Raw genomic sequence first — 18,995 nt, forward strand, 5'->3', positions numbered from 1 at the left:
CCCTGTTCCATTCAAGACTGTTGCAAAACAGTATCCTGTCTACTTGGAACAAAACAATTCAAGTTTTAGACTTGCCAATGCGGCAGTCCCCAAGAGTGTCCCAAAGCCTCAGCTGGTGGTTACTAACTCCGAATCTGCTGAAAGGAAAATCCTTCAGACCAGTCATCTGGAAAGTGGTAACGACAGATTCCAACCTTTCAGGCTGGGGAGCAGTGCTAGAAAAGACAACTGTCCAGGGTCAATGGTCAAGAACCGAAAAAACCTTGCCCATCAATATCCTAGAGATTCGGGCAGTGCGTCTGGCTCTGAAGGCCTGGGCATCCAGGTTACGGGATTGTCGTGTCAAGATCCAAACCGACAATGCCACAGCTGTGGCCTATATCAATCACCAAGGGGGCACCAAAAGTCTCTCAGCGCAGAGAGAGGTGAACCATATTCTAACTTGGACAGAAAGGAATGTTCCGTACAGTCGGCAGTCTTCATTCTGGGAGTAGAGAATTGGCAAGCGGATTACTTGAGTCACCAGCAGTTATTCCCAGGGGAATGGTCTCTTCACACCAACATATTTCGGGCTGTTTGCTAAAGATGGGGGACTCCAGACGTAGATCTTCTAGCATCCAGGTTCAACATGAAGTTAGTCAAATTTGTGGCCAGAACAAGGGATCCACTCGCACGTGGAACAGATGCGTTGGTGACCCCGTGGGATCAGTTCTTACTGATCTATGCATTCCCCCTATTCAGTTGCTGCCACAACTTCTTTGCAGGATCAAGCTGGAAAGAAAGCCGGTAATTCTGGTGGCACCAGCATGGCCCAGAAGGTCATGGTATGCAGAAATCATAAAGATAGCAGTGGAGGGTTCATGGTCCCTCTCACTACGGCCAGATCTGCTCTCACAGGGACCGATATTCCATCCTACCTTATGGTCTCTAAATTTAAAGGCTTGGCTATTGAAACCCACATTTTGAAGAAATGTGGGCTTTCCGGGTCAGTTATCTCTACCCTGATTATTGCAAGGAAACCAGCTTCCAGAACTTTATATTATAGGGTCTGGAGGGCTTATGTTTCCTGGTGTGAATCCAAGGGTTGACACCCTCGGAGATATATATTAGGCAGAATTCTTGCCTTTCTACAATTAGGGGTAGAAATGAAATTGGCCTTTAGTACTATTAAAGGTTAAGTCTCAGCTCTATCGGTCTTATTTCAAAGACCACTTGCTAAACATTCTTTAGTCTGGGGTTTTATGTAAGGGGTGATGCGGCTTAATCTGTCAGTCAAACCTCCCTTGAACCCTTGGGACTTGAACTTAGTTTTGTCTGTGTTACAAAAACAGCCATTTAAACCGATACAACATATTCCCTTAAAAATAAGATGGGAGGGGTTTTGGGTTGGGGGATGGGGGAAAGGGGGGAGCGAGCGTGAGTACCACTGTACTGGGTCATGAAATTGCGTATGCCAGTACTTGGTGCTTAACCCGTTAGGGTATTGTTGCTGTAACCATAGCTTGTACGCTATTAAAAGGAAGGTTGGGGGAAGGGACAACCCAAAGAGATGGGTTCAAAAAGGGGTTACTTAAGCAACAATGTAGTCTAGGGTTGGTATAATGTTAAAATCAATTTTATTGTATTATCTTTAACATGTAAAATCACAACTTAAATTGAAACTGTAACTATCAAAACTATGGTGCAAATTGGCCTCGAACAAACCAGACAAGACAGATTAGACAAACATTACATTAATGAACATATATTGCTACCCAGTCTGGGCATATTGCATTGTGCATCAGTGGCCTGATGGTTTAGTCAATTAGTCAAATGGTGATATTATTATCAGCTAGAGATAGTCGGTAGTTAATTTAAAGTTTAGATGTAGTGTAGGCCCCTGTAGCAGGATGCAATAGGAGGGTGAAAAGTGCAATAGAAGGAAGGCACCTGTGCTGTGTTAAGGCAGGATTAAGACTCCTAATGGTATCTATGTAATAGAGGTTTAAATGTTCCTCAAAAGTTGGATAGAGGGGAGTATGGACAAACCGTCCTGCAATGGTGCTAGTTCCTAGATAGTAGACTGGAAGTCATTAATCATCCCGCAGAGATATTGGAAATCCTGATTCAGAACGATATCAGGCATGTAGTGGGATCATAAATGTTCAGTCAACAGCTAGTGAGATACTCAGGTGGCGATGCAAGCACTAGATGGTCTAATATTATGATTGGCATTGCGGTTGCAATTATACTTGGCTGCATTGTTTTAGTTGTACATTACCACCATCTTCCGCGCTGCTCCGCTCAGGGATGCTGTAGTTCGCTGATCCTGAATGCCGTGATGTCCGTAGCGTTCCGTATCTCACACGAGGTATCCACTGAATCATACAGAGGGTTACCGCGACCGCTAGTGGAATCTCTCCCTATTTGTTTGTCCGCTGCAATCCCAACCTCATAGGTGGTTCCTGTAGCTGCGTGACATCTGGCAGGCCCTCTTCGCCTTTGGAGTGGCGGTCATGTGCTCCCTGTATCAGCTGATTGTCGTACACTTCCCTCTGTGCCCTAGACGCATAGACTGGGTAGCGCAGTGACGTCAATGCGTTTCGCCGTGGTTCAATGACGTAGCTTCATCTTTGGACGTGGACTGGGTAGCAATATATGTTTATTAATGTAATGTTTGTCTAGTCTGTCTTGTCTGGTTTGTTCGAGGCCATAGTACACCATAGTTTTGATAGTTACAGTTTCAATTTAAGTTGTGATTTTACATGTTAAAGATGATACAATAAAATTGATTTTAACATTATACCAACCCTAGACTACATTGTTGCTCAAGTAACCCCTTTTTGAACTCATCTCTTTGGGTTGTCCCTTCCCCCAACCTTCCTTTTAATAGTGAACATATTCCCTTAGTTCTTCTGACAAGAAGGTTGGTATTTTTGGTTGATAAATGCTCAGCGAGGAGGGTTTCAAAATTGGCTGCTCTTTCTTGAAGAGCCATATTTGATTTTTCATGAGGACAGAGTGGTGTTACGCCCTCGTCCAGACTTTTTGCCAAAAGTGGTTTCAGGTTTTCACCTGAACCAAGATATTGTCCTGCCATCGTTTTTTCCAAAACCATGTTTCGGGGAAGAAAAGTCACTACATTGTTTTGATGTGGTGAGAGCAGTGAAAATCTATGTAAAGGCAACTGCTCAGATTCGTAAGACTGTTGTCTTATTTATTCTCCCAGAGGGTCCTAAGAAAGGATAGGCAGCGTCGAAATCCACTGTCGCTAAGTGGATTCGGCAAGTTATAATTCAAACTTATAATTTAAGGGGTAAGATTCCCCCTTTTCAAGTTAAGGCACACTCTACCAGGGCGGTTAGTGCTTCTTGGGCAATGCATCACCAGGCCTCCATGGCTCAGATATGTAAGGCCGCAACTTGGTCTTCAGTGCATACATTCACTAAATTTTATCAGGTGGATGTAAGGAGGTATGAGGATATCGCCTTCGGGCGCAGTGTGCTGCAGGCAGCAGTATAGGTCCTCAAGTCTGGGGGTACCCTCTGGGTTGTGTCTCCCTCCCCTCAAGTAGCATTGCTATGGGACGTCCCATTAAGTAATTACTTAAGGCTCTGTTTTCCATGATGTACGTTAAAGAAAATAGGATTTTTATAACAGCTTACCTGTAAAATCCTTTTTTTGGAGTACATCATGGGACACAGAGGTCTCTCCCTTCTTTTTTGGGATTTAAGTATATTGCTTTGCTACAAAAACTGATGTGCTCCTGCAAGGAGGAGGGGTTATATAGGGAGTGAACTTCCTGGATTGGGTATACCAGTGTCCATCACCTGAAGGTGGCCTATAACGCTATAATTACTTAAGGCTCCGTGTCCCATGATGTACTCCATTAAAAGGATTGTACAGGTAAGCTGTTATAAAAATCCTATTTTTTGGTGAAATACTCTTAAAGGGAAATCACATCTAAAAGGATGCTAACAGTTTATTGAATTCCTCAGACCGTGTTTATGAAGATTTGGCATACTACAAATCTTTTCTCAACAAATATGAAGTACAGCAATATAACAATAGAGTGTAACTGTGGCGTTGTTTCATCTCTTTACTTGTTTGTAGAAAAATACAACTCTATTAATTATTTTAAAGGGATTTACAAAAGCTGTTTGTCCTTTGGGTCATGGAACTTCTGTGTAAGTGAGTGTAGGAGTGGTGAATCAGCATCAAGAACACTTGTAGATTCATGATGAATAGATACATGTTGTACTGGAACATATACAGTAAATACCACTGCTCTAGTAAACAGAACAAAAATGCATAACGTGCTTTCAAAATTCCCAAGTGTATATAAGTCCAAGAACAAAAATTTGAAATATTGTGGCTTAGCAGTCATTAGTTTTATTTTTTCCAGGCTTTCTCTCCTTTATTTTCATCTGATGATCCTGCCAGTATCACACTTCCTATCCTAGGATGATCACTGTACTATATCTGTAGAGGAGCATTGTTGTCACTGTAGGATAGGTCACTGTAGGACACATAGTGCTGCTGACAGTCTGCTATGCAGTTCTAGTAGCCTCTCTGACGGTATTCCCGAGTGTGGCTCGGGGTTAAATTTCAGCACCATTAGCGGTAACCCCGAGCCACACTCGGGATTACATCTCAGGATCCTGGTGCAGGTTACTTACCTTGTCCCCAGAATCCTGCGATGTCCCCCCGCTGTGTCTGCGGGCTCCATCCTCTGCCCGAAGCCTCTCTGTGCCAGGCTTCGTTCCCTGTGAGCGTCGCGACGCAAGGGGGCGGAGCCTGGCGGCAAATTAAAAAATGTAAAAATCATAACACATACAGTACTGTAATCTTACAGATTACAGTACTGTATGAAATTATTTCACATCCCTTTTGTCCCCAGTGCTTTGGCCCATGCCCTGCATGCAGTTTTATATTATATATACTGTTCTTTCTGCCTGGAAACTTGAGATTGTCCATAGCTACCAAAAAGTGTCCCTTTATGTTAAAAGTGGCTTTAGACCAGCTAGAAAACAGTGATAGTAAATTAGAACACTTGCAGAATTGAGCGATATTGAATCGTGGGGAAATTTATTTTATTATTATTATATTATTTTTTTTTTAATTATTTATATTTATTTATTATATTATAATTTATGATTTTGTGTTTCAAACTTCATCATACCCGGGATGTCTACTAGACTCTTGGTGGACAGATATAAGTGTGTTATTGCTAAGTATTACACACCTACAATATAAAACGCCAAATTTCTATGCAAAATAATTGTACCGCTTTAAGACGCAAAAATCTGAAATAATCATACCGCCAGGAAGTTGTCCTCGCTTGTAAATAGTTAATTTGGAGTATCCTACTAATTCCCTTCTCCTATCCAAGTTTTCCAGATAAATTATAAAAAACATCCCCTGGATTGGTCATTGAAGATAACAAGTAGATTAGTGTGTGTGCCTGACTGTGTGAAAATACAGTGTAACTGGCTGCAGGATAATCAGAGGGAGACCCGGGCACAATTATTCAAGAAGCTCCTTCAGGGGTACTGCTACAGAAATGTAACTAAAATGGGGGGGGGGGGGGGGTATGTTATTTGTTTTTTTTTAATTCCTGGAGTTCAGCTTTAATGAAAATGCAGTTATAATTTAATAATATGATCTTGGAAAGCGGTAAGGATTGTTGCCAGCATATGTGGAAATAGGCATAGAAGTAGGGGAGATCTCAGAGCACAGTACATAGATGCAAATAATGGTTTTAATCAAATGTCCATATAAAGCTAAAGTTAAAATTTACAGGGACAAAACTACATAAAAGACGAGACATAAACAAAGTAGCTGAGGCCTCAGTAATTATTAGAAAGAAAATGTGTATAAGGTGTGCATTCTGTCAAACCTGAAGGTCAAAAAGACCCAAGAAAAACACCAAGAGGTAGTGCTGGAAGGCGCCGAACACAGATTTTCACTAGTTATCAAAATGTAGAGTCAAGTCATTACATTACTAGAGTCCAAATAACCTGTATTTGGCAGCTCACCACAAAGTTGTTAATTTCAAGTGTAACAGGTCAAATAGAGAACCAAATGAAAAATCTTTAGGAGTTAAAAGTTTTTATTGTTTATCTTGTTACAATAAGCAGGGAACAGGACAACCAACATGTTTCGAGGGACACACGATCCCCCTTCATCAGGCCTGAGTGAATTGGCAGAATGTTAAATGGACACAAACGTACTCCTAAGCATACTTAACCGGTTCAATACCGGGCCTTTTCACCCCCTTCCTTCCCAGACCAATTTTTAGTTTTCAGCGCTGTCGCAATTTAAACGACAATTGCCCGGTCGTGCAACGTTGTACCCAAACAAAATTGATGTCCTTTTTTCCCCACAAATAGAGCTTTCTTTTGGTGGTATTTGATCACCTCTGCGGTTTTTATTTTTTGCGCTATAAACAAAAGAAGAGTGACAATTTTGAAAAAAACACAATATTTTTTACTTTTTGCTATAATAAATATCCCAATTTTTTTTTAAAAAAAACAAAATTTTTCCTCAGTTTCGGCCGAGACGTATTCTTCTACATATTTTTGGTAAAAAAAATCGCAATAAGCGTATATTGATTGTTTTGCGCAAAAGTTATAGCATCTATAAAATACGGGATAGATTTATTGCATTTTTTTAAAAAAAATATTTATTTATTTTTTTTTACTAATAATAGCTGCGATCGCGATTTTTTTTCGTGACTGCGACATTATGGCGGACACATCGAACACTTTTGACACATTTTTGGGACCATTCACATTTATGCAGCGATCAATGCTATAAAATTGCATTGATTACTGTGTAAATGTGACAGGCAGTGAAGGGGTTAACCACTAGGGGGGCACAAGGGGTTAAATGTGTTTCCTAGGGAATGCTTCTAACTGTAGGGGGCAGAGACGTACAAGGGGAGGAGACCGATCAGTGTTCCGCTGTTCTGGGAACACAGATCGCTCTCCTCTGAGCTGACAGGACTGGCCCGGTTAACGGGCAATCGCGGGTGCCCGGCGGACATCGCGGCCGCCGGGCACACGCACCGGGTCCCGAGCAACGCGGCCGGTGCGCGCGCGCACCCCCTAGGCGGCCGGGAACCCGAGGCCGTCATATGACGTCCACCCAGGATGGGAGATCCCATCTGTGGACATCATTTGACTATAGGTGGGTAGGGAAGTGGTTAAAATAAATATAGAAGAAGATGAAATGATAGAGAGAGATGTTTGTATACATTAGAACCAGTGACTCCAAATTCAAAATATAATGTTAACTGCAAATGTTTTCTGCAAGCAGAGGATGTTCTAAACAGCGGTAAATGCTAGTGTTCACAGTAGAAACAGCAAACAAACTCCAACCTGGGAGGCCTGAAATCATAAAAGTAAAAAAAAATAGTCTCTAATTCATAAATGAAAGTTTACTTTTTTCAGCAAGTTTGTGTATGTCTTGTCTTTTATGTGCAGTTTTGTCCTTGTAACTTTTATATATCGTTTTACCATTATTTTGTTTATAGATTACTAATAAAAAGCTATTTTTTTCTTGTATTTATGTACTGTGCTGCAAGGTCACCCTTTCTTCTATACCTTTCTGAATTGGTGCACATTATCTTTTTTTGGAGTGGGTGTTTTGTGTGCATACGGTTTACCATGTGTAGAAATATGTTTACCAAATGTAGATGTAGCACGACGCCCTTGGGGACTGCTTGGATTTAGCAGCTCATCTGCATCACCATGACCCTGTAAACATTCAAACCCATCTGACACTCTGGGTTCAGACATCTTTGCACCACCTGAAGTAATAAGTCCAACAACTCAGTGCGTTTATATTCTAATAAAATTTACTGGAGTACTTCATATATCCAATAAGGTGCAATAACAAGGTAATGGTAATTCTTGGAATGGTTGAAGCTAAAGATGTCTATGTACAGTGTTCAAAAAGGAGTGCAGTAAAGTACTCCCTAGGTAAAGCTGTCTGTACACAGTGTCCCAGTGAAGCACCAAAGAAAGGTTTGCAAAGGTGGGCAATTGCCCTCTCACCAACAACCAGGCCAATTAGATGCCTGCCGGCTGGAATGTTGTGCACTGCGTGGTAGGCCGCGACCTCGCTCTCCCTGTACAGAGAGGTCCTTCACACACAGGGCCCAGGGCCTCTTTTATGCTCTTCCCAGCAATCTCTCTGATGGTAGCAAAGATCCCTGGGATATGTAGTCAGGGTGTATAGTCTTGCGGAGGAATAGCCATTCCAAGGAACTACTAATCCCACAATCCCTTTGGTTTGGCTCACAAATATGATGTCAATTGGTGGCGCTGGGCACTAGCGGGACAATATGATCCATAGAAATGACAGGCAATCGCCGTACTTTGCAATTGTAGTCCACATTGCTACATAGAAATATTTATTTTTCCTCTGTCAGTAAAAGGGGAACTAAACCCTCCTATTCTTTTAAGCCAAGGAAGCTTTCATCTTAGCTTCTATTTGATGTGTATTTACCATTATGTTGCACATGTGACATGTGAAATGTTAGGACACCGGGCTTTTGATGGTTTGAGAGTTTGGTTGAGAGCACAAGTACCTATGACAAGTTATCATTCATGGTATGTCTTAGATATAACTGTGTTGGGAAACAGTTAAAGAGGAACTAAACCCTCCTATCCTTTCAAGCCAAGGAAGCTGCCATCTTAGCTTCTGTTTAATCTGCAACTGCCATGGTGCTGCACATGTAATCATATATGACACCAATCATTTGATGATTTTACAGTTTGATTGAAAGCACAAACAAATGTGACAGTTAGCAGTGCCAGCATGCTGGGAATGAAACAGTTTTTCTTTTAAATTGTTACATTGATGGGTTTAGTTTTGCTTTAATTACGGATCATCTGTGTTATAAAGTCTTTGATTTTTTATTTTGCTATTAGACATTTGATCAAGCTTTTCAATTACAACTCTTTCATCTTGGTTGTTCTCATCCCCAGACAACTTCAACACAAAACCGACAGTTATGATTCACCTAAAAGTTAGATTGCATTCTGGCTACTAATTGGTTTTAGGATCTTTATTGACATTCTGCCATCTGAATCTTCAGCTCAGCCCAAATGCTAAACTGTTATAAAATTAAAGATCTTGAATCTCAATGCTTTAGAAAAATGCAAAAAAATCTGCCTATTCAAATAAGTTACAAAAAATGTAATAAAACAAGGTCATCAAAAGTGAATGGGAAACAACCTTTAAAAAATGATAATGTCCTAAATACTTTCATGTTGCCTTTGTCATTCAGTCAGGGGCGGATCCGGGGGGGGGGGGCAACGGGGCAATTGCAGCCCCCGAGAAAATATTGAAGACTGAGGCTGAGTGTGCCCCGGGTAACCAAATCTGCGGCCATTCTAAGCATGAATTATTGCTTAGAAACCTCGGGACTGCACTCTCCACCCCCTGTACCTCCCCCTACAGTTCTTCAGCCTCTCTCCTGCAGCCTGCTGCTTGAGTGGGCAGGATGGGGAGGTGCCTTTTCCCACGAGATCACGCTTGTCTGGAAGAGGGAGATGTGTGCAGCTGCTGAGCAGAGAGAGCCATATGAAAGTTCCTGGAGGTGAGCTCTGCTGCCAGCACTACATTGTGGATTTGTTTACAGGCACCTCTATGCTGAGTTACTGCAGCTTAGCATAGAGGTGCTGTTAGAGGACAAATGAGATTTTCATCTTCTTTTCATGACAAGTGAGAAATTGAACTCATTAAAAGATTATGACTGTCCCCTGGTGTATGCCCTCCTGATTCTAACCCCCTCCAGTGTATCAGTGTATGCCCTCCTGATTCCCCCCCAGTGTATCAGTGTATGTCCTCCTGATTCTCCCCCCCAGTGTATCAGTGTATGCCCTCCTGATCCCCCCCCCCCCAGTGTATCAGTGTATGCCCTCCTGATTCTAACCCCCTCCAGTGTATCAGTGTATGCCCTCCTGATTCTAACCCCCTCCAGTGTATCAGTGTATGCCCTCCTGATTCTAACCCCCTCCAGTGTATCAGTGTATGCCCTCCTGATTCTAACCCCCTCCAGTGTATCAGTGTATGCCCTCCTGATTATAACCCCCTCCAGTGTATCAGTGTATGCCCTCCTGATTCTAACCCCCCCCCAGTGTATCAGTGTATGCCCTCCTGATTCTCCCCCCCAGTGTATCAGTGTATGCCCTCCTGATTCTCCCTACCCCCAGTGTATCAGTGTATGCCCTCCTGATTCTAACCCCCTCCGGTGTATCAGTGTATGCCCTCCTGATTCTAACCCCCCCCCAGTGTATCAGTGTATACCCTCCTGATTCTCCCCCCCCAGTGTATCAGTGTATGCCCTCCTGATTCTACCCCCCCGTGTATCAGTGTATGCCCTCCTGATTCCCCCCCCCAGTGTATCAGTGTATGCCCTACTGATTCTAACCCCCCCCCAGTGTATCAGTGTATGCCCTCCTGATTCTACCCCCTCAGTGTATCAGTGTATGCCCTCCTGATCCCCCCCCCAGTGTATCAGTGTATGCCCTCCTGACCCCCCCCCCCCAGTGTATCAGTGTATGCCCTCCTGATCCCCCCCCCAGTGTATCAGTGTATGCCCTCCTGATTCCCCCCCCAGTGTATCAGTGTATGCCCTCCTGATTTTAACCCCCCCCCCCAGTGTATCAGTGTATGCCCTCCTGATTCTACCCCCCCAGTGTATCAGTGTATGCCCTCCTGATCCCCCCCAGTGTATCAGTGTATGCCCTCCTGATCCCCCCCCAGTGTATCAGTGTATTCCCTCCTGATCCCCCCCAGTGTATCCGTGTATGCCCTCCTGATCCCCCCCCAGTGTATCAGTGTATGCCCTCCTGATCCCCCCACCAGTGTATCAGTGTATGCCCTCCTGATCCCCCCCCCCCCCAGTGTATCAGTGTATGCCCTACTGATTCTACCCCCCCCAGTGTATCAGTGTATGCCCTCCTGATTCTACCCCCCCAGTGTATCAGTGTATGCCCTCCTGATCCCCCCCCCAGTATATCAGTGTATGCCCTCCTGACCCCCCCCCCCCAGTGTATCAGTGTATGCCCTCCTGATCCCCCCCCCCCCAGTGTATCAGTGTATGCCCTCCTGATTCCCCCCCCAGTGTATCAGTGTATGCCCTCCTGATTCTAACCCCCCCAGTGTATCAGTGTATGCCCTCCTGATTCTACCCCCACAGTGTATCAGTGTATGCCCTCCTGATCCCCCCCCAGTGTATCAGTGTATGCCCTCCTGATCCCCCTTCAGTGTATCAGTGTATGACCTCCTGATTCTACCCCCCCAGTGTATCAGTGTATGCCCTCCTGATCCCCCCCCCCCAGTGTATCAGTGTATGCCCTCCTGATCCCCCCCAGATTATCAGTGTATGCCCTCCTGATTCTCCCCCCCCCAGTGTATCAGTGTATGCCCTCCTGATTCCCCCCTCCCCCAGTGTATCAGTATATGCCCTCCTGATTATCCCCCCCCAATGTATCAGTGTATGCCCTCCTGATTCTACCCCCCCCCCCAGTGTATCAGTGTATGCCCTCCTGATCCCCCCCAGTGTATCAGTGTATGGCCTCCTGATTCCCCCCCCCCCCAGTGTATCAGTGTATGCCCTCCTGATTCTCCCCCCCCCCCAGTGTATCAGTGTATGCCCTCCTGATTCTCCCCCCCAGTGTATCAGTGTATGCCCTCCTCATCCCCCCGCCCCCCCCAGTGTATCAGTGTATGCCCTCCTGATCCCCCCCCCAGTGTATCAGTGTATGCCCTCCTGATCCCCCCCCCCCCAGCGTATCAGTGTATGCCCTCCCGATCCCCCCAGCGTGTGCCCTACTGTTCCCTGCACAGTGCCCTACATCCTACTGACCTCTGTACACTGCCCTACATCCTACTGACCTCTGTACACTGCCCTACATCCTACTGATCTCTGTACACCGCCCTACATACTACTAACCTCTGTACACTGTATTATACTTTAAATTCAGTTCCGTAAGACCGTAACACCTTATTTTCTGGCAGTGCCCCTCCCGAGACTAGACTCTGGATCCGCCACTGCATTCAGTGGTATAATATAACTAGCTGACCTTGTCAATTTGTAGACAAACCTGACCATTTCTTTTAATATTAGTATAATCTGTTATTGTACCACTTAATAAATGTGTGCAATGTTTTTTTTTACAGGTGGAAATTTACATTCAACCTTTATATCTTCACATATGGGATCAGATATCTGAAAAAGGTAGGTACATTTTTTTTTTTTAACATGCGTTGGTTTACTTAGAAATGCTGCACCAATACTTATAATTAACTGCCATTCCTAACCCAAAGGGGCCAATCAAATCTGAATATTTGTATCTGATTTTTTTTTATTCAGTTTTAAGATATATGCCTTAAAGTGGTATTAAACCAAAACACTAAAATTTATTATTTTGCAGCATAACAATCCTTAAAAGAGAAGTATGGGAATTTTTTTTATTGTAGAATCATACTTACCTATGTGGATGCAGTATCGATCCGATGCTGTATCTGGCCCCCACCAGCTCTAAGGCTGAGAACTGAGTGAACAAACACCACTGGTCGCTCAGTTCTCAGAGCTCCCAGAGCAGAGAGTTGGTGCTGTCAATCACCACTGTCTGCTCTGCCCCCCCCCCCCCCCTTTGGCTGTACTTTTCCTTTAAATGTGGTGGCTGCATATGTTTTCTTGTTCAGCATTTTCCCCTTTATTTTCACCTGGTCATCAGGCCGATAACATTTCTTGTCTTAGGGTGTCTCCACTCCACTGGAGGAGTAATGGAGACACCTTTGGACAGCAGCATTGTCAGTCGGGGGGGGGGTAATGTTAGACTAGCAGATTTAGATGGACCTGACTAACAACTTAAAGTAGAACTATAGGCAAAAACTTTCATTTTGGAGGAGGATTATAACACTTGTCTGATTTTTTTTCACCATCTGTGTCCCATTGCAGAGATTTCCTTTCACTTCCTGTCCCATAGCCAAACAGGAAGTAAGAGGAAATCCCAGCAAATTAAGGGAAACCCTTGGGAACTCCAAGGTCACCAGAACTAGTGTCCCAATTGTAAGATTTCCCCTCTAATACTTTTCTGGGGACTACCCAAAATGTGGAATTATATTTCACTTTTAATGATAATGGTAAACATGACAAATACAGAGGGTGAATTTCCTTAACAGGGGCACAGACAGCAGTAATAACTGACAGGGGTTCTAATCCATCTACACTCTATCCAAAACTAAAAAAAAGGCTTTACCTTTAGTTATATTTAACACCAAACTTCAGCTAATACTTTTTTTTAGCAGTTAGCGCAATAGTTTTCCGTTTGGATAAAGGTTTTACATAAAAGCTGGCCAGTGTAAGCACCCTTGCTGGTGTTAAATGGTTTGTCTCAACCCTCTAACTGCTACTTTGTCTGCACAGCTTGGTCGGTCAAAAACTAACAGACATACTGGCCAGATCAACAGGTGAAAATAAAGGAAACAAAGCCTTTAAAAGAAAACTAATACAACCATTACATCTAAGAATTGGTAAGCTGCAATATAACATATTATTGTTTTTGCTTTCATTACCACTTTAGTTCACTAACAAATAACTGAATGTTATGGGACAGATTTGCTAAAATTGGAGAGTGCAAAATCTGGTGCAGCTCTGCATAGAAACCAATCAGCTTCCAGGTTTTATTGTCAAAGCTTAATTGAACAAGCTGAAGTTGGAAGCTGATTGGCTACCATGCACAGCTGCACCAGATTCTGAATGCCTCAGTTTTAGTAAATCTAATCAGTTTTGCATTTGATTTGAAAATTGTAATTTGAGTTTGTTTGCACCAAAGTACACAGAAAAGCGAGTGCTAGCGTAAATATGTTTCCAGGCATTGATGTGTTATGGCGGGCACTGCACTGCAGTTGATTGTTGCAATCAACTTTAAGTTAACCACTTCAGCCCCGGAAGAATTTACCCCCTTCCTGACCAGAGCACTTTATGTGATACGACACTGCGTCGGTGGCACCCAAACAAAATTGACATCCTTTTTTTCCCACAAATAGAGCTTTCATTTGGTGGTATTTGATCACCTCTGCGTTTCTTATTTCTTGTGCTATAAACAAAAAATCCAAAGCTTTTTACTTTTTGCTATAATAAATATCCCCCAAAAATATATAAAAAAAAACGATTTTCTTTGTCAGTTTAGGCCGATATGTATTCTTCTACATATTTTGGTCAAAAAAATCGCAATAAGCGTATATTGATTGGTTTGCGCAAAAGTTATAGCGTCTACAAAATAGGGGACTGCGATATTATGGCGGACACTTTTGACACAATTTTGGGACCATTGTCATTTATACAGCAATCAGTACTATAAAAATGCACGGATTACTGTGTAAATGACACTGGCAGGGAAGGGGTTAAACACTAGGGGGCGATCAAGGGGTTAAGTGTGTCCTAGGGAGTGATTCTAACTGTGGGGGGATGGGCTACCGCTGACATGACAGCGATCACTGCTCCCGATGACAGTCATGTCACAAGGCAGAAAGGGGAAATGCCTTGTTTACATAGGCATCTCCCTGTTCTTCTATTCTGTGACACAATCGCGGACCCCCGGCAAACATTGAGTCCGCGGAACCTGTGGGCACGGTCACGGAGTATGCGGCGCACACACGCCCACAATCCCACATCTTAAAGGGGATGTACAGGTACGCCCATTTGCGCAGCCGTGCCATTGTGCTGACATAAATCGTTGTGCATTGGTCGGCAAGCGGTTAAAGCATACAGTAACTAAATGCAGAATGTTTTTCTTTTAGTTTTGGATGGAGTAGAGAGGGATTAGAACACCTGTCAGGTTTCTATTGCTTTCTGTGCCCCTAATAGGGAGATTCCCCCTTTCTGTTTGTCCTGTTTACTGTTACCAGAGTGAATGTGAAAGAAAATCTAAAATTCTATGTTGTCACTAGAACAGGATTAGAGGACAAATCTCCCAATAATAACACTAGTTTTGGTGACCCTGGTGACTCTATCCAAAATTAAAATAAACATTCTGCCTTTAGTTCTACTTCACTTTTGGTATAATGACCCTCTACACCAGGGATCCTCAAACTACGGCCCTCCAGCTGCTGCGGAACTACACATCCCATGAGGCATTGTAAAACTCTGACATTCACAGACATGACTAGGGCATGATGAGAATTGTAGTTCCTGAACAACTGGAGGGCCATAGTTTGAAGACCCCTGCTCTACACAAAAGAAAGAGACTGGCTGCCCACCTGATTTTTCCAACAAAAGTAAAGAAATTGAATGCACGATACAACACTGTTTCTGCCTGGGGATCTACTACTCCATTGGGTTTTACCCACAGATGGGCTTATTCATGGAAGGGCAAGGGACTTTGAGGTACATTACATTTCTTCACATTTATTGGATTAGCCTGGTACTCAGCCAGATCTTCGGAGGTGAGACAAGCTCCTTCTGGCCTTGGCACCCATGGAGTTTGTGAGTGGCACTTATTTTTTCCATGGCAGGTATAATGGTATTTGTTAAGAGTTTATGCAAAGCTCACCATGCACAGTGTATTCTTGCTTGCTAATACTTTCCAATATTATTTTATTAGCAACTGCAGCCAAAGTTTGGTCACAAAGCGAAAGCTTGATGTTCCTGTAGTATCTGTATGTAGGCAGGTGGTAGTACCCCTTTTAGAGAGACCACTCTCCTGATGATGTAGTGGGTGGAGTCTTGTGCTCTATGTATTCTGGTGTGGCTGGGGACCTAGGCAGAAAATAGATGGGACTTGACTACCCATGACTTACAGCTTGTAGGTTTGTAGCCAGAAAGAATGGCAGGCCTGCTGGGGCATGAGGACCCAATGTTGGGGTTACTCATGAGAGAGCATTTGGGAAGATGGCTGGAGATTTCAGGTTGGTGGCACCGACATTGTGTGCCAACGTATCATCCTGAAGTTCAAGGGGCGGGGATAGCAGTGACATCACTACTCAAAGTTCACAGTTCCCCCAACCAAACCCAGTGCAATTTGGCTCATCACTAGTGATGAATAAGGTTCATTTGAACAATGTTGTTTTTAACGCTGTATGGTGTCATAGTGAATAGTTAAAGCGTAACTCCACTTTTGCTGAGAAAAAAAATTCCATCCTGGGTGATCTATGTACAGTACATTGCAAGGATTTTAACAAACTTTTTTTGCAGATTCCTACCTTTTATTATTCTGAAGAAATCCCTGTGTGTTTGTCTGTGTCTATGTGGGAAAGTGAATCTAATGGCAGTGGTTTCATAATTGTCAATCAGCTGCTGCACCTGCAGGGCACTAATGAGGAAAGCTGCTGGGCCTACGTCCCTTTAGATGTGATTTCCTATTGGGAGTATCTCACCAAAAATGAATGTATCTCAGTGCAGACTTCTGGGAAAATCGATGAGCCAATCATACAAGCAGGAAATGATGTTTCTGGGGTGCGTTCTGCACACGTTCTGTGTACAGAACACCTCCAGGTAGCCATATTGCATTGCATTTAAAGAAAATACAGATTAAAAAGGAAAGGTCGTGTTTAATAACATTTAATTACAGGATGACTTGAGTCGCAATTGTATATGCTATATTATATATTTTTTATGTGTTTTTTTTCCCTGTGAAAGTGGAGTTACCCTTTAAGGCGTCCATTTGACCCATTCATTCTCCTACTCATCAAGGCAATTAATAACAAATTATACTGCCCAGTTGTCGACAATCATAGTTCATGGTTTTCCTCACTTTGAGCTTCCTGGTCCTGTCAGCAGTCTCACAGTGTTTTGGTGGCACTTCGATAAATGATTGATTTATTTTCCAATCAAATTTTTTTGCTAGGAATAAGCGATCTATAGTTGAAAACCCATTTGATCAATATGCCACAAACAGCGAAAAGGATTTTGTTTAGATGCAATTGTAACTTATGATTGGAAGTAATCAGTCACAACTCTGTTTCCACCAGTAATCTCATAATCTGATCAATCGAAATATGATCATATTCATAGTGATTAATGCAACACGATTGGTCATTTTTTGCCCTGGCTGATCGATTCAGTTTCATTAAGTCTTAGTTAAACCAAGTCTAAATTGATTGGCAGGGAAAATATGGGTTGATTGTTTACCGATTCAATTGTTTTGATTGAATTGCACATTGATCAGATAATAAGATCAAAGCGTGTATGGCAACCATTAGACACCATATTGCTCTTAATTCCCTCCGGGATCTGCTTTGTGGGTGATTGCAAGAAGCTTCTATAAAGCTATATTCAGGTATTTCCACTGCCTGTATTTAAAAGTACATTTAGTGGTTTTAAGAAATACACAATTGGGTTTAATATTATTTTTTATTCACATTTGATGTTTTTACTTATTTAATAGATGCAATGTTTTTGTTGCTGTATATTTGCAAATTTGAGTTTTAGTTGTTAGAATAAAATAACGCTGCAAAGCTGAAAAGATGGAATTAAATTGGGCTGTTTATGCTTTTTACTAGTCTTTCTTGATACAAAGTTGCCTAGCAACTATTTCACTTTTTACATTTTAAAAAGTCTAAAAAATATATAAAAATACTCTATCAAATCCAAGGATTTTAACTATTTTTTGAACGCCATAGCAACTTCACAGTCTATGCCGATAGACCATATTTCTGAGAGCTTGATCTAAAATCTTCCGTTCTTATTTGTGTTGATGAATTTATCTATTTAGAGCCATATTACCCAAAACTGATATTCCAGGTGTTGGGGAAAGATTGAGAGGAAAATCATTTAACAATTTCTTACATCTTCATGTGAATCTGCTGGCAAGATTTCTCTATCTGAAATCCTGGACCTGCATGCCTGCTTTGGCTGGTATGGGGCAACCCTACTCTCTATGATGGATTTTTACTTTATCTTATAATATAGAAAATGTAATCAGGGAAGTGAGGCTACCTTAAAGCTGTACTCCAGAAAAGCATTTAAATTAAGGTGACCAGATTTTTAAAATGAAATCCGGTGACATTTTTTTTTCCATTGGCAAATGGTAAACTATTTTATAAGCATATTTTCCTCAAATGCTATATGCAGTGTATGTGGTATGTGTTTATGGAATGATTGTATGATATATATGTTATTTCTCACATTTTGCCCATGACATAAAAAAAAAAAAATACTTCTTAGAATTTTTTTGGCTACGACTACCAAATGTTAAGAAGATAAGATAGAAAAATACTTTTCAATGCATTTATTGGTATTATATATAATTATACACTTATATGTTTCTCTATATACTGTATCTCCCTATATCTCTGTATATACTGTACCCCCCCTCTCTCTCTATATATACTATATCCCCCTCTCTCTCTGTATATACAGTATCCCTCCTCTCTCTCTTTGTATATACTGAATCCCCCTCTCTCTCTGTATATACTGTACCCCCTCTCTCCCCCTCTCTCTCTCTCTCTCTCTCTCTCTCTCTCTCTCTCTCTCTCTATATATATATACTGAATCCCCCTCTCTCTCTGTATATACTGTACCCCCTCTCTCTCTGTATATACTGTACCCCCTCTCCCCCTCTCTCTCTCTCTCTCTCTCTCTCTCTCTCTATATATATATATATATACTGAATCCCCCTCTCTCTCTGTATATACTGTACCCCCTCTCTCTCTGTATATACTGTACCCCCTCTCTCTCTGTATATACTGTACTCCCTCTCCCCCTCTCTCTCTCTCTCTCTCTCTCTCTCTATATATATATATATATATACTGAATCCCCCTCTCTCTCTGTATATACTGTACCCCCCTCTCTCTATCTATATACTGTATCCCCTCTCTCTCTCTCTCTCTCTCTATATATATATATATATATATATATATACTGAATCCCCCTCTCTCTCTGTATATACTGTACCCCCCTCTCTCTATGTATATACTGTATCCCCCCTCTCTCTCTCTCTATATATATATATACTGTACCTCCCTCTCTCTCTGTATATACTGTACCCCC

At 42.3% G+C, this 18,995-nt stretch overlaps 1 protein-coding gene across 2 annotated transcripts in view; it reads left to right on the plus strand.

Annotated features, from left to right (window-relative positions):
* The window catches only part of CERS6 (ceramide synthase 6), a 344,416-nt gene that overhangs the window by 153,847 nt on the left and 171,574 nt on the right, over positions 1 to 18,995 (plus strand). For both annotated transcript variants that reach the window (XM_073633995.1, XM_073633994.1), the window contains exon 4: positions 12,178 to 12,235. In XM_073633995.1, coding sequence (XP_073490096.1) covers positions 12,178 to 12,235 — 58 coding nt within the window. The remainder of the gene's footprint in view (positions 1 to 12,177; positions 12,236 to 18,995) is intronic.

Source organism: Aquarana catesbeiana, linkage group LG06, assembly GCF_042186555.1.
Source record: "Aquarana catesbeiana isolate 2022-GZ linkage group LG06, ASM4218655v1, whole genome shotgun sequence".
NCBI classification, from domain to species: domain Eukaryota; kingdom Metazoa; phylum Chordata; class Amphibia; order Anura; family Ranidae; genus Aquarana; species Aquarana catesbeiana.